The sequence below is a fragment of the Penicillium maclennaniae genome (assembly GCF_028827695.1).
Source record: "Penicillium maclennaniae strain IBT 15551 chromosome Unknown utg000001l:1.0-3280838.0:1.0-3283122.0, whole genome shotgun sequence".
Lineage (NCBI taxonomy): Eukaryota > Fungi > Ascomycota > Eurotiomycetes > Eurotiales > Aspergillaceae > Penicillium > Penicillium maclennaniae.
The window spans coordinates 1,849,438-1,864,926 of record NW_026623213.1 but is presented as its reverse complement, the minus strand read 5'-3'; the positions used below and the strand labels follow the sequence as shown (position 1 = coordinate 1,864,926).

At 51.7% G+C, this 15,489-nt stretch overlaps 5 protein-coding genes across 5 annotated transcripts; 3 read left to right on the top strand and 2 right to left on the bottom strand.

Annotated features, from left to right (window-relative positions):
* Window positions 1-255: 255 nt before the first annotated feature.
* N7477_000722 (DUF5102 domain-containing protein) lies at window positions 256-1,940 on the top strand (the record flags this gene model as incomplete). Its single annotated transcript, XM_056962385.1, has 3 exons — window positions 256-343; window positions 412-1,247; window positions 1,296-1,940. 3 exons carry the CDS (start codon window positions 256-258, stop codon window positions 1,938-1,940), a joined length of 1,569 nt encoding a protein of 522 aa, XP_056827388.1.
* Window positions 1,941-2,593: 653 nt separating this feature from the next.
* N7477_000721 (MIZ zinc finger domain protein) lies at window positions 2,594-6,028 on the bottom strand (the record flags this gene model as incomplete). Its single annotated transcript, XM_056962384.1, has 1 exon — window positions 2,594-6,028. One exon carries the CDS (start codon window positions 6,026-6,028, stop codon window positions 2,594-2,596), a length of 3,435 nt encoding a protein of 1,144 aa, XP_056827387.1.
* A 1,331-nt stretch (window positions 6,029-7,359) lies between these two features.
* Window positions 7,360-10,390, top strand: N7477_000720 (putative polarized growth protein (Boi2); the record flags this gene model as incomplete). The annotated part of the gene is made up of 4 exons (XM_056962383.1): window positions 7,360-7,432; window positions 7,507-7,650; window positions 7,726-9,497; window positions 9,557-10,390. 4 exons carry the CDS (start codon window positions 7,360-7,362, stop codon window positions 10,388-10,390), a joined length of 2,823 nt encoding a protein of 940 aa, XP_056827386.1.
* A 1,282-nt stretch (window positions 10,391-11,672) lies between these two features.
* Window positions 11,673-13,508, top strand: N7477_000719 (uncharacterized protein; the record flags this gene model as incomplete). The annotated part of the gene is made up of 1 exon (XM_056962382.1): window positions 11,673-13,508. One exon carries the CDS (start codon window positions 11,673-11,675, stop codon window positions 13,506-13,508), a length of 1,836 nt encoding a protein of 611 aa, XP_056827385.1.
* A 613-nt stretch (window positions 13,509-14,121) lies between these two features.
* Window positions 14,122-15,142, bottom strand: N7477_000718 (60S ribosomal protein uL14; the record flags this gene model as incomplete). Its single annotated transcript, XM_056962381.1, has 4 exons — window positions 14,122-14,232; window positions 14,374-14,620; window positions 14,887-14,937; window positions 15,129-15,142. 4 exons carry the CDS (start codon window positions 15,140-15,142, stop codon window positions 14,122-14,124), a joined length of 423 nt encoding a protein of 140 aa, XP_056827384.1.
* Between the last annotated feature and the right edge of the window lie 347 nt (window positions 15,143-15,489).

The window sequence follows — 15,489 nt, the reverse complement described above, 5'->3', positions numbered from 1 at the left end:
TTAAGGGGAAAAGCTCGTTGCAGGCGAAGCAATATTGATTGGCAGGAGTTTCAGCAACTCACGCGCTTTTGTGGCCTGACCCTTCGGGCATTAAATAATGCCTTAGGCATTCAGGCACGATAGGTCTGGACTCGAGTCGATCGCAGCCAACGACGTCGTCACTCGCACTACACAGGGCCTGCATGACATATTTCCTTCTTCCTTCTCGTCCTCCCCCTTTTCTCCCATGCCCCAGTCTTGAATTCACCAACCAATATGTCGGAGGCGACTCCCGATCCATCCACCCATCTTGAACCTCCCAGCAACACGATCCAGAAAGAAGACCCAGGAGCTGAGGACACGGGTATGCCCTGAGGAGCCCCACGAGGACAATTTATTTCAAATACTAAGCAATAATTTGCTGTTCTACAGCTTCCAGCAGCGACGACGAACACTTCTCAGACGCCAGCGAAGGTCATGACAATGTATCATCAAGTCCTCAATTCGGCAGCACGTCCCCTGTCCCGCGAACTCGAGTTGAACGTGTGGACAGCAACCCACACCACGGCGAGGTGCCTGGCACTGCTGCATATGAAATGAGAGAGCAGGACGCTGTTCCCGACGAGATTGAAATCCTTCCAGAAAGTGCCGAGGGTACACAAAGCAAGGACGTTTCTCCTGCGGGGTCGCAAGACCGACCCTTGACCCCAAGCGGTTCGCCAATCCCACGGACTATAGTAGAAAAAGTTGATCCAGAATTGCCCAGCCATGGCGAAATTCCTGGAACCGAGGCATATGTCAAGCGCCAAGCTGATGCCGTACCTGACCTCATCAAGCCGGCCGATGATCCTGATGACGCTCAACCTCCTTCCGTGAATCATGAATTTCCGGATGCGAACTCATCTGATCAGGAAATACCCGCGACTAAGGTTTCTCGGGTGGAAACCATGCCTACTGAGGAAGGGCTACCATCACATCCAAAGGCCCATCAGTGCTCACCGAGTGACGCAGTGCCCGACATTGTGGAGACAGTGCCTGACGCCTCAAGACCCGAGCAACACTTGTCACAAGACCTTGCGGAAGTATCCAGCGACAACCAAGACTTCGGAGATGATTTTGATGAATTTGTTGAAGAGCAAGACGAAATGGGAGACGACGACTTTGGAGATTTTGATGACGGCTTCCAAGAGCCCACCGATGAGGTTGATGAAGAAGCGCCTATGGGTGGCACCATGACACCTCAGCAGCCTCTTGCACTTCCCTCTGTGGTAGGTACCTATATCCACTGCGTTTCTTGCAAATTTTAACCTCGTTAGCCTCCCCTCATCAACTTCGACGCTTTCAAATCCACCTCCGATCTTCTCTCAGCCCTCCAAGGCACTCTCGATAACCTTCTTCCAGCCTCTCAGGATCTCGACTCCTTACCACCAGTCGAACCGATTCCTGACTCATCAGCAATCTTCAGCACAGAGCGCTCCCTCTCCCTCTGGTCCCAGCTTGTAGCCCCACCACCCCTACAACCACAGAACTGGGTGAAGTCACGCATTCGCAGACTCTTCCTCGTGTCTTTAGGCGTACCAGTCGATCTCGACGAGATCCTCCCTGCATCCAAGCAAAAGAAATTAATTCTTCCGTCCATCGATCTCGACGGAGTTTCACCAACCCGCAACCAAGCCCCAAAAGAGGGCGAAGGCGAAGGTACCCAAAACACGACCACTACAGGGCAGGCCCCTACACGCACCAAAACCACTCGCCGCTGTGCACCTCCACCGCCGGAACTAGACCTTTCAGCTGTCCGTCGTCTGTGCGCAACCACAGATGCTGCGCTTGGCGGTCTGACGGATTCAGAGCTGAAAGGGCATGTTCAGGAATTGGAGAATGTCACGCTGCGCGCCAGTTCACTATTGGAGTACTGGCTCAAGCGGCGGGACGGCTTGATTGGCGAAAAAGGAGGCCTTTGAAGGGGTTATTGAGAACCTTGTCAGTCATGTCCGTCGGGTTAGGAAGTAAACCTAAATGCGGTACCATCTTATATACCACGTACACTATATCTGTATAATTTAATGTCGAAAATGGAGACGAACTCCTCTGAATGAGCATGATATCCTGTCTGTTTGTGGCTTGGGATATATTTCCAAGGTCTGGTCTCAGCTTGCTTTTGAGGCTTTTATGAAAAGAGCTGGATTAGAGAAAGACCACTCGGACTAGAACCACGCTTTGACCTGAATTGAGCTCCAGTGCTCTTGCCCCGGAGATAGATGAAGTTGAGGGCATTCGGTAGTTTACAATTGTTCAGCATTGTGCGTCTCGGTAAATACCTTGCATTTACTAGAATGCTAAAAAAACATCATGTCCATGTTCTGCGGGCGAATGATAATGATCTAATATCCCACTTGACCACCGAGGCAATGGCCTGTCATCGAGCGGGACACGATGCACAAAAAAGAAACGCCGATGTCTCTGAGGGTATGAATTTTGCTGAGGACCAATAAGGAAAAAGGGTATCTTGCTTTTGCAATGCTCGCTCGCATAAAAATCCATGCATGAGAATAGGGATACTGGTGATAAGAAGAACCCGCTCCAAGAAAAAAGCGAGTCATTGGGGAAGGTCGCCTCAGTCAATTTCGATCACGACAAGCTCGGTGGGCTGTGAGGAGCTCCTTCTTTCAAAAGGGTTCTCGTATTTGGGGCGTGTTGCATCTGACCCTTGCTCTATGTTCTCACATTTACGCTTGCCCAAGGTTGGGGCAAGGGATTTGTCCACTCTCGGGCTGTGTGAGGTATTGGGGGACTCCTTTCGTTTGGCTTGAAGAATCCACTTGCCATCTGCTTTCACTTCGATCGCATCTGCTCCTTCGAGATCATCCATAGCGATGAGACGATCGCGTACCGTGAGGAAAAACTTGTCCACGCGCAGCAGGTGAGGGCGCGCATCAGCGTTGCAGATTGGGCATCGCCAATTGTCGTTCAGTGCAGCGAAGCCCGATACATTCTTACGGGTTGTGATAAAAGTATCGTGGTCGAAACACTCCAGGTGCTCACAGTCTCGAGCACGAACGGGGGTCTTGAAAATTTGAGCCATGAAAGGGTCGATGAGACTGATTCTCAAGCTGTCTGTGACAACAGCCAGGTCATCACTGTCCTCCTCCAAGGTGAGACGTTTTCGAATATTCAGGATAGTCTCGTCCGCACTTGTGTTGCCCACAAGATCTCTGACTGACTCGAACTTGCTGATATGCATAGACTCGATACCAAAGCCGTAATTAAAAGTCTTGCATTCATCCGGTTTGAGCAGTAAATGAATCGTGACGGTATTCAGGCCCGGACGAAGATTCTCGGAGATCTCTAGGGGGAGGTCCTTCCCATTATGGGCCTTTCGCCGCAAAAACATTTCCTTGTCGTTGACAAAGACGTAGAGCACACTAGGCCATATAGTATTCTTCGTTGGCCAGAGGCGTTCCGGGTTCTCTTGTTCAGAAGGACGCAGTGTAATGCAGCGCAAGCGAATTATGAAGCAACCTGGTTGAATAATTTGCATGGGACGTTTCCCTATGCCTCTGTGTTCCAGTCGTGGAAATCTTCTGCAGACGTCCTCCGTGAGAGTGAATCTCAAGTCGAACCGAAGCGCCTTCGGATCAATCACTGTTGGCTGCAACACAAGATCACCCAAATATTGATACAGCTGAGTCTCAGTTATCTCTTTGTTCGGCCCAAACTCGACCAATTTCTTTGGTGGCTCGCGAAGATCAGCTTGATGTAGCGCCATGTATGTTGGATTAGGTGACACTGTTTGCGGCAGCTGATAGCCAGCGGGGGGTAACAAAGGCCTGAAGGGCGCAGAATGAACCCTCGAATTACGAGGGAGCTGTTGTCCTGATTGGGGAAGCTGCTGCGCTGATGCGCCCTGACTTTGGATATGTTGAGGGGCATGAGCAAGAGGCGTAGACATATGGCGCGGGTGGGTTGGAATTTGTCTCTGCCCTGGTAAGTGAGTGCGAGCGCTTTGTATTGATGGGCTCTGGCGTGGATTGCTCTGAGCGGTGATGCTAGAAGACCTGACAAAGTCCTGTTGGGATCGCGACGGTACCTGACCGTCCCAAGCAGAGGTTGTGTGTGATTGTTGTGGTGAGTATGAAGTGATAGGTAAAATGTTCGAAACCACCACTGCTGGAGTAGCGTGTTGCGTTTGCACCTGAGCAGACTGGTACATCGGACCTTGAGCTTGCTGGGTTTGCATCTGTGCGTGCAGGGCTTGTTGTGTTTGCCCCTGTGCCTGTGCCTGCATTGCTCCCTGCTGGGCCCTTTGAACGTGACCAAGGTATCCCGGCTGAGGCTGCCCCGGAGCTAGGTGCTGCATCTGTGTGGGTTTGTTCTGCACCCATTGCCCTTGATACCAAAACCTCTGCATTTGAGGCGACTCTCCTGGTCTCGTCTGTCTTTGCCGAATTGGCTGTTCCGGAGGAAGGTCAGGAGAGTGCTGGTACACTGGGCTCTGAAGCACCTGCCGTCCAGCGATAGTCTGAGGAGCTGTTAAATTTGGGGTAGCCAACCCACGTGGCGACACTAGGGGTGAATCAGGATTTGGATGACCGGAGATCGCAGGGCTGGCTACACCATTTTGGCTACCGGTCGAAGGTGCCCTTGCAACCACACTTGGTACAGCCTGGGACGCAGATGACGATGGAACAGGGGCCATTGAAGGCAATGGTCTAGGCATCAACGGGATCTTCTTATACTCTTCTGACAAGTTCGAAGGTTGACCGTGGAAATATGCGCGAAGGGCATGCCTGAACAATTGGTTCACCTTTCCCATGGACTTATCTTCATAGATACACCGACACGTTGACACGAAAATGATAGTCATCAGTACGGGCGAAGTCGCGTCCAAAAGATCCCGCAACTCAGCAACCGCCGGCGGATAACCTCGACGATAGACCGAATTGAGAATAAGTACTTTGTTGTAAGGAATCGTCGTTGCCAATCGTGTGAGGCAGTGAACGACCTTCCCGACGGCCAGATGATACCACTCCTGGTGCTTCAGTTCATCTAGCGGTTGCGGGAAGTGAGCCAGCTTCCATAATATTGGCGCTCCCATGTGGATGTTGGGTTCTATAAGCTCCTGTATCCTCGCCAAACCAGCTTGGCACCTTTGCTCCCGGAAATCGGGGAATTCCTGGTACCCTTGGTCATCAAGAGACTGCCGACAGTATAATTGATGGAGAACCAGGTAGAAGAGATCTTGATATTCACACGCATCCTCTAGAAGCCGGATTCTGGGTCCAGCGAGCTTTGGTCTCGGGGACTGTTGCGCTTCCTTTCTGAGACTATCCAACCTCGATTTCCATTGTGACCATGTTTCATCGCTCGGTAGGATTAGACCTGAGGGCTGCATCGGCGCCGGGCCCTGTTGTGTTGGTCTGGACGCTAGATCTGCGCTTTCACGTGTATTTCCAGATCCAGTCAGCATCAACGAGGGACTTTGATCCGGACTTTGATCCGGACTTTGATCCGTCAGAGACTGAAATGGGAGACCATTTGTAGAGCCTGAAGGCGGTCCCGGGCCTGCACTGTGTTGACCACGGGGAGGCGCGGCGGTTGTCATCGTCGGATTTTGTTGAGGAACAGTCGTATGCGGACTTGAGTGTGGTGCGTTTCGTCCATTGTGACCGGTTTGGGGGACAGCAGCAGGCTGTCTGTTTGATGCTAAAGCAGGGGCAGGATTGTGCGCAACGACTGGGCTGGGATGAGAATTGGTGCTTGGAACCGGTGAAGGAAGAGCAGCCGGCGCACTGGATTTGTCGGCCAGCGAAACCGAGGGTTGTAAATTGGTGCCGGATGTCACGGAGGACATCAAGGCAGTGTCCTGGTTCGAGGTCGGTCTGGCATCCGGGAGAGCAGTCGTCGCGGGCAGAGCCTCGCGGGCTTGAGGGCAACTAGGGCCCGGCATCCAAGCCCTCCGCGCGCTACCGAGGAACAAGTTGGCGGTAGAATTGGACTCTTCAACATGATCGACGGTCAGGCGTGATCTCTGGGACCTAGGAGAAACCATTGCAAAGCTACATCGTCATCGCTCCCTCGCGCTAGGGTGGCGGGAAGGGAGGCTTCTTAAGAGGCGAATGTTTTCTCCGGACAAAGAAGAGGATGGGCCCCAGATTAATGCCCTAGGGGTTTATACTCCGCAAGTTTAGGAGAGAATAATAGAAATATCGAAATTGTCCTTTACTTTGCCCATACCAGGCGCGTGCATCGCATCTGCAGGTACCTGGTACATGGGCACATCTACGGGTCTCTTTTGGACGGGCGCTTAGAAAGTCTACCTTTGCGATCACGGTCGGGACCGTTGATAAAGTACATAGAAACATTTTATTTGATTAGATTTTGCCCGGTCCCAAGGCTACCTAGACTTAGTGAGGTCCGCAATTCGCAATGAACATAAGAACAATACAAAGAAGAACCAATGCCAAAGTATTGGGCTATAACTCTACAATTATCCGGGCCAGGGACACGGACAGGGACAATCGACAGGTTCTATTTTGTGCATTGAAAGTAGCGATGTACCGATGGCCGCATCCATCCACTGTCGGGAGCACTTGACGACTGCATCCATAACATCCTCAAACGGATCAACAATAATCAAAATAATCAAACGAGAATCATCTACCTCGGTCAACTTTTGTCGCACTATTTCCATACGTCTACACTGTGCAACCCTCAGCCGCTCGAGATTGTAATTTCCCAGAGACGAACCGTGGGTACGCCGTGTCCAGAACCCTCTCAAACTGTGTGAATGTGAGAACCTGACGATCGCACACGTCACTTCCTTACAATTCCGACTTCTTTTTTCATCGACTTTGCAGTCTTGGGCACACTCACGGCTCGCCTTGAATCGCCTTATCTACTAGCGTGGACTGTTCCTTGTGCGCACACACTCCTCACTCTGTTGATGCAACCTATATTTCATCCATTCCAGCGCCCTTCCGAGCTTAATTGCTTCATTTTTGCCCTGACAGGGTAGATCGTGCCACGCCCTGACAACCAACAGCTCAACCTCATTTGTTTCCCCTCCTCATTGCCCCTTGAGGAGCTCCGGCCTTCTTGCAGGTTAGCGCACCGCGAACCCCGCGAGTCCAAAAGACCTGTGCTCCGCGCCGGATTCTTGGACCTTCCCGCGGCCTTCTGCATTCCCTCCCCTTTGAGCAATCTCACATTGCTTCAAGATTCCTGACATTTTGTCTCATCTTCCATTTCTTCCCGAAAGGGCTGTCGGGCCCTATGTCCTGCGCCTGACCTCTCCTCGCTTCCGTCCTGTACTCTTAACTGCGAAAACTGCGATAACTGCGACTACTTTGATCGGAGGCTTTGGGCCCAATCCGTTGCGAAATGGCCGACCATTCGCAAGTGTCGCCTGCGCCGCCGCAGAATGTTTCGCGTGGTGATTACCTCGTCGTTCTTCGTAAGTGACGTTGCCGCGCGCCCGCGCGCCATTTCGGTCCCCTCATTTGGAATGATTCGCTGAACACATGGTAGATCCTCACGAAGCCGGTGGAGAGGACGAATTAAAGATGAAACGCGGCGATATTATTCTTCTCGAAGAGATGGATGAAGAATTTCAAGATGGATGGTGGCTTGGACAGCATCCAGCTTCGGGCGACAAGGGCCTCTTCCCTGCAGGTACGTCTCAACGAAGAAAGAAAAAGAAGAAGCTTAGTAGATTATCTCGAGAATCGCTACTCACACCTGCCACAGGCTTTACTAGAAAGGCGCATGCCCACGAGCGCTTGAAGGCCCGTCAAATGACGCCTTTGTACCAAGAACCAATCGAGTTCGAAAAGACCGAATCGCCGACGCAAATGGGACCGACAACACCGGTCGACTCAGCTTTCCCCACGGTGGGAAGTGGGCAAACGACACCCCAAGCTTCGCGCCACGCTAGCACCGCGGAGATGCAGGCGCAGATGAGCTCTCCAGGCCAGCAGCGATCAGCCTCTTCCCCACTGCCACGCCCAAGTCTGGCGGCCGACATCCAGCAAGCTTTCCGCAAATCAAGCTTCGATAGTCATGAGAATGGCGAGGATAGTCCGGTGATGCACGAGACTTTGAGTGTCATCGATGAACATATTACCGATATGAACACGCCTCGCCACAGCCTGTCCACCCAGGACGCGAAAACGATGAACGACTCCGGTAGCGAGTACAGTAGCCACGTGAGCCACCGCATCTCCTACATCAACGGAAATGAGACGGATGAGGAAGAGGGTACACATCTGACTGAAGCGCAAGTGCGCCGGTGGAGTCAGGCCGAGACCGCCAAACAGATGCGTGCCATTGGCGTCGATTCAAAACATTGTGAGATCTTTGAAGAACAGGAAATCACCGGTGACGTCCTTCTTGATATGGATCAGGACTTCATTTTCATGAAGGAGTTTGACTTTGGAGTCATGGGCAAGCGTCTCAAGACGTGGCACAAAGTAAAGGCCTTCCAAGAGGAAGTGAAGGGCTTCCAGCCGCAGTCGCCGCAGGCTACACGAGGTTCCGTCTCGGGCTTTGGTGGCCCCGAGGAACGAACTTTGTCTCGCGCCGGTCACACAGGGCCTTTCCTGCCACGTATTCCAACGGTGTCGGAAAAGACTGGTGCGGGCTATAGAGCATCCGCTGGACCTGTCCAGCATCCTCGACTGGCGAGCAACAGCAGCTCTCCTATGACCCCGAACACTCCCCCATTCGGCCAGGACTCGCCAAGAAGAATCTCCGCTGCCTCCATTCGGGACCTCAATCACACGCGACGACACTCGTCCATTGACGCCACTCACCATGGACCCCTTAGCTCGGCTATGAATGGTCATTCAAAGAAGCCTTCATTTGACCGGGGTTGGACGCTCAACGGTGGTTCTGGTACGTTGCCAGCTCGTCCAGGAACCTCAATGGGCACGACGTCAGCTTTCCGTGGACCGCAGACCGTCGAATCAGAGCCTAACACGCCCGACCAGTTCGATGATCTAGAACGGGGCTATTTCTCCGGCACTGAAGTTGATTCCCGCCGAGCTCGCCGTGTTCTGCAGAAACGAGCCTCAGCGGCTGGTAGCATGAGCCATTCTCGAAAGTCAAGTTATGCGGATGAGCCTTACAGAGTTAAATCTGCTGGCCAGCGTCAGTCTCGTATTGCCAGTGTTGACTCTATACATGATGCTGCTGCTGCTAGACACGTCTCCACCGCTGCCCAAACTTATCACGGCGATGCGCCCCAGAAGAGCCGTTTCCGAAGTCTGAGTACTCGCGTGTCTCAGCGGAGCGGTACCAACGATTCCCAGCTATCCAATCCAGACAGCAAGGATGGCAAGCCCGGTTTTTTCGCCAGTCTTGGGATGAGAAAGGGAGATTCGGATGGCTCGACTCGCTCGCCCTTGAACTTCCAGCTGCCGAAGATGGCTGGTGCTGGCAAGATCCGACGCGCTGTTGGTCTCCGCAATGCTTCCGATGGTGTCACCAAGACCACTGATATCTCTTCTCCCGTTTCGCCCGTGAGTACGATCCTGTGACTGGTCGTACTGGGTCTACCACTCCATCTGCGACATCAAAGAGCTCCGAGCGTCACAGCACTGACGAGTCTGGTAAGGCTGCCGATGGTGCCGGATTAGTTGTCCGTCCTCGGACGGTTAAATCCAAGAAGGATACCAGTGCCTATACCCGCGGCCTCGAGAAGAAGTCGCCCCAAGAACAGATGGATGGCTGTGACTACAGTGGATGGATGAAGAAGAGATCATCCAATATGATGACGACATGGAAGCCTCGATTATTTGTCCTCCGTGGCCGCCGCTTGTCCTATTACTACTCCGAAGATGATACGGAAGAACGTGGTCTCATTGATATCACTGCTCATCGTGTGCTTCGTGCGGACAACGACCCTATTATCGCGCTGCATGCCACTGTCACCGGCGCCACTGCGTTGCCCGCCAATGCTAGTACCAGCGAGAACGGCAGCGGCATGAAGCTCACAACCCCAGCCGTCATTGCGTCTCTTACCAACCGGGACGGCAACGGGCCTTTCTTCTTCAAGCTGGTACCCCCTAAAACAGGAAACTCTCGCACCGTGCAATTCACCAAACCCACCACCCATTACTTCCAGGTTGATACCGTCAGAGAGGGTCGTTTATGGATGGCCGCCATGATGAAGGCAACTATCGAACGTGACCTATCAATGGCCGTCGAGAGCACCAACAAGCAGAAGACCATTAGTTTGAAGCAGGCCCGACTGATGAATCAGCGACCCCCTGCTCTGATGATCCCTGTTGAACAAGACCCAGTCATTCATGAAGAAGAGGAGGACAGTGGCCTCCGGATCGATGGCCTGAATTTGGACAAAGCACCTTCTTCAGAAGGTGGCTCCTTTTGTCGATGCAAAGGTCGATCTTGACCACGAACGTCAAAGCACCGACCGACCTCAATCAAACCCTCCGATCTCAAATTCTCTTGGTCAAATTGACATTGGACATTCCTCCCTCCTCCCCTCTCCTCTGGCGAAGACCGATTCACGGTAATCAGGTCTCGCTGATCGACCTTTTAATTTCTTGAGTGCTTCGCTGCCTTGCTTTTGAGGACCGCTGGACCGAAACCTTATGTATCTCTCGTCATCTCTCTTCGCTTTTTTCGACTTTTCTTTTTCTTTCTATCTTGGCTTGATCTTGACTTGATACTTTTTATTAGCTTTTATAAACCCTCCCCACCCCCTTCCCCACCCCCCTTTTTTGGCGTTCAATGTGATATACCCCTCGCTCCGACTTCTGTTCCATTCGTGTCTGGCTTCTGCCGATTTGTGTTTCAGTTACGTGGATATGAAGGGTTGACGTGAGCTGGAGTGTTGTGTGTATGATGGCCTCTATCTCTTCTCTCTTATTAGCTTATGAGTCCGCGGATTATCTTCATGGTTTGAATTCGGATATCTTTCTATACACGAGTGAGTTATCTTGGTGTTGGTGGTCTTAATCCACCTTCAACACCCGAATTCGTGGAACTACAGATCTCAGTCTAAGCCCTCTCGCAACTTTAGCCTCAACTTTAGCCTATCTATGTGTTTTTTGTAAGGCTTCTTTTCTCAGAAACTTTTCGGCTCTGGAAGGTTTCGAGATTTCCTGGCCATTGGGCGGAGATGCGTGTTCACATATCTACATGTGCATGCACTGGGTCAGTACCCATCAGGAACAGATTTAACATTCGAACTTTGGTCTTAGAATTTTCGCCTCACGTAAATGCCGCTATAGAAAAAGTCTAGTATATTGCTTGATCGTATATGTAAAGATATGTCGCCAATATATTGTGATGGATGGAGTGAGACCAAGATATACATCGGGCATGGGAATATCACCTGACTGGGATGGAAAAACAATATCCAGCAATTCGACCGAAGAAACCCAAAAAAGAGGAAGAGAATTACGATCGTATAGAAATTGAAATTAGTATGAGAGAAGCCAACAACTAACAGAATACATTTCATGTTTCCGAGGGTTCTGCATGAGGTAACCCCCCCTCTGATCAGGCATAGTGTGGGCTCAAAAAGGATGCGGACACGATCTAAGCTTCTGTGATTCCCGCTGTTTGTTTTTGCCCCTGGTCGCCTTCGAGCTACGCTCCTCCACGCTCACTTCCTATCTTTCACCATGCTGTATATTATTCGCCCTTAATATTGCTAATACCCGACCATGCGACTCCTCAGACTCCTCCACACATCGCTCGACCGCGCCTTGCTAGTTCTTTACCCGCTCTGCGCCGTGAGCTTCACTTACTTATATCTCTACCCGGTCTTCAAAGGCTGCGCATTCCCCCTGGCCCACGGCCAGTCCCCATGGCAAACCCACTCCCCGTTCATCGGGACGCTACAACAGTATCCCTTCGCCAATACCGTCCTTCAACACTTTGGAGTTCCGAACTTTGCGCCGGACGACCCGCCCGCTATTTTTAGGCTCCTAGTTCTCGCAGACCCTCAATTGGAAGGCGACACATCTCTCCCGCTGCCAGAATGGAAAATAGTCCCGCGCATACGCAAACATTGGCGCGAAGTTCAGAACTCCGCAAAGGCCTCAGGGCTCCCGTGGCCGCTCTCGTTCTTGAACCGCGAGGTGCCCGTCGGTCTGTGGACCATCATCACGGAAGATATACCGCGTTCGCTGCGAGCAACGCAAAAACAAATTGATCTTCTCGGCAACGACTGGTACCTTGCGCACATCTACCGCACTCTCTTCTGGTGGACGAGACCGACGCATACAACAGTGCTCGGGGATCTTCTGGGCAGTCAATGGATTGACGATAGCGAATTCCAATTGCGTAGAGCGCGATATTGGAACCGTGTTTTTCGTGGCGCCGTACCCGTGAACGACAGCATCACACGCACGGGTGAGATTGGGAGTACAGGGAAAGCCAATGAGGATCTGGAGGTGAAAGGACACATGGAGCCACTAGGAGAGGATGCCGACCCAGCCTGGGCAAGACGGCTGATCAACGTTGCGGGAAACCATGACATCGGGTATGCAGGCGACGTGAGTGAAGCGCGCATGGAGCGTTTCGAGCGTGCATTTGGCCGCGCCAACTGGGATCTCAAGTTCCAGCACCCTCCTGTCCTGTTGCCCAATTCTACTTGGGATGAGCGGACGGTCCCTGTATTGCATTTGGTCAATTTGAATACGCTTACCCTGGACACGCCTGCTTTATCTAAGGATGTCCAGGATAAGACCTATTCCTACCTCAATGACCTGATTGGCAGATTGGACCCGGTTGGGGATGATAGCACATTCACTTTACTCCTGACACACGTGCCTTTGCACAAGGAGAAAGGCATCTGTACAGATGAGCCCTATTTCTCATTCCATGATGATGACGATGAAGACGGCCCGGACGGAGTGCCGCGCTTTAAGGCCGGCGGTTTGAAGGAACAGAACCACCTGAGCAGCTTTGTTAGCGTGAACGGGATTTTGCAAGGCATTTACGGAAAGTCTGGTGATAAGAATGCGCATGCTGGTGGAAATGGCCGTCATGGACTCATTCTCACAGGTCATGACCACGCAGGCTGTGACGTTGTGCATTATATCTCTCATAATGAGACCGAGACCGAGACCGAGACCGAGACCGAAGAGGGCTGGCAATGGGTCGCTCGACGCTACGATGGCTCTAATATCAAAGAGATAAAGGCGCCTTCCATTCGCGAGGTGACTCTTCGTTCGATGATGGGTGAGTTTGGTGGCAATGCTGGTCTTCTTTCCATCTGGTTTGATGCTAAGCTTGGTAAATGGGACTATGAGATGACCTTGTGCCCTGCTGGTGTGCAGCATATCTGGTGGGCGGTGCATGTGATTATTTTGATCCATTTTGGTGTTCAATTTCTTCGATTCTTGCTCTGGATGGGTCTGCGTTCTCAGGAGATCAAAGAGTCAAGATCAACTTCGATGGGTGAGAAGATCGAGGCGACAGTTATTCCACTCATTGATCGTGCGAAACAAGACCACGAGGGAAGAAAGAAATTGGAAAAGTCGAGTAGGAAGTGATGATAGCGGTCTCGAGGAAGGTGCTCTGAATATAGAATGGATTGGGCATGTATATTAGCGTTCACCTTTGTTCTTTTTTTTTTCTCGCTTTAGACTTGAGCACATAGCATAGCAAATATATTTGTCATTCAGGGTAAAATCTTCAATACCATCGAGACAGTGCCGTACCACATTTTGATGACAGCGGGCACATGTGTGATAGTCTGTTGTCTACGTTACAGATCAAAATAGACCCGGGTAGCTACGGGGCCCAAGAGGATACTCAAGCCACAGATCATAAGTTTCATGAATCTGTCAAGTCTAGAAGTCGAGGTCATGGCACCAAACCGAGAAACACCGTAATGTACCTCGAGACCAAAGGAAACCTCCTACATGCGCAGGGAGAGTCATGAAAAAAGAAGAAGTTTTTCCAGAAGACGTCCGAGTCGCCAGATCCGACGAGAAAAACACGAATGGGAGGAAGACCGGCTCGAAATAACACAAGTGGATTCGTCAATTGGACCTCTTCATTCCACAATATGCCTCATGCAGCCCACGTTTTTCCAGGTCCCAAGGAAAGTCAGGTTTGGTATCGTTGAATTTTTGGTTGGTTTTAATTCGCGTAACTCTCTCTTTACATGACGACACCGGAGTTGGAGGCGATACGGGGCCAGAGCTCAGCAGCCTCCTTACCGACGGGGCCGGTGATGGCGGATCCCTTCATCTCACCCTTGGCGTTGACGATCTGGAGTGGTTGGTTAGCAGGGTGGTCGAACCACAAGGGGTCTAGGGTTACACAGAATGAGATGAGATATGACGAGGATCCGGTAGATCCAGACGTATACCTCAGAACATCCGCGCGTCCCAGAGAAGAGGGAGTACTCACAACACCAGCGTTGTCCTCGAAGTACAGGTAGATACCGTCAGCCCGGCGCCAGGGCTTGCTCTGGCGGACGACGACGGCGGGCATGACCTTCTTGCGGAGCTCGGGCTTACCCTTCTTGACGGTGGCCATGACCATGTCACCAACACCGGCAGCAGGGAGACGGTTGAGGCGGGCACCGATACCGCAGACGGCGATGATGTAAAGGTTGCGAGCACCGGAGTTGTCGCAGCAGTTCATCACGGCGCCACTGTTCGAAGAGGACCGTTAGCATTTCGTCATTGTTTCCTATCCAAGTTTCTCAAGCCGTAGGCCCCGTCCAATGATTTCGATGTCGAGACTTCGTTCCATGCCGTGTGTCGAGGTCGTCCCCAAATTTCAATGGTGTGCTCCGTCATGTGTGATCGAGATTGACGAGGGAATAATCGACCGCAGCGAGTTGGCAATGGGCGTTGCGTCGTTCGAAGGTTCATTGGACGAGGGTACAGTTGTGATGGATAAATTCTTCAAACGTACGTAGGCAGACCGAGAGTCATCTTCAGCTTGTTGCCGGCGGCACCGCCACGACTGTTAAAGTACAACGTTAGCTTTCATGTTCGTGTCTCTCGTGTGGCACCCAGAATATGTGTCGTCAATCCATTCTCCCCCACTCAACGTGTTGAATGTTGAATTGAATGCGTTGCAACGGTCGAGGTCCTCCAATTTTCGACGCAAAGTATGTAGTGGTGTATTTCGGGGGCGAAGCAGTTCAGACTTACCCTCTCTTAGACATGATGGCTGACTTGTTGGGGGTTGTCGGTAGTCGAAAAGGGTTGGCGACAGAAGGTCAGGTCGGGAGTCAAAGAATCGTCCACAGTGGTTTCTCGCTTAGTGCGCAGAGTAGTGTGGAAATCTTGGCGCCGCTGTGGTGGATCTCGGTTGCCCTAGCGCTAGGCCTGTTCAGGACTTCGCAACTGACACCTCAGGCAAGAACTGTCATAAGCAATCACGTGACATAATCCACAGCTTCGATGTTGTATAGTCTACTTTGTAAGCATCTTTCCCGAATCCTAGTTTATTAGATTAAGAGAGAAAGGTCTATAATCGTTTCCCTTAACATTCAAATCATGATGAAATTGT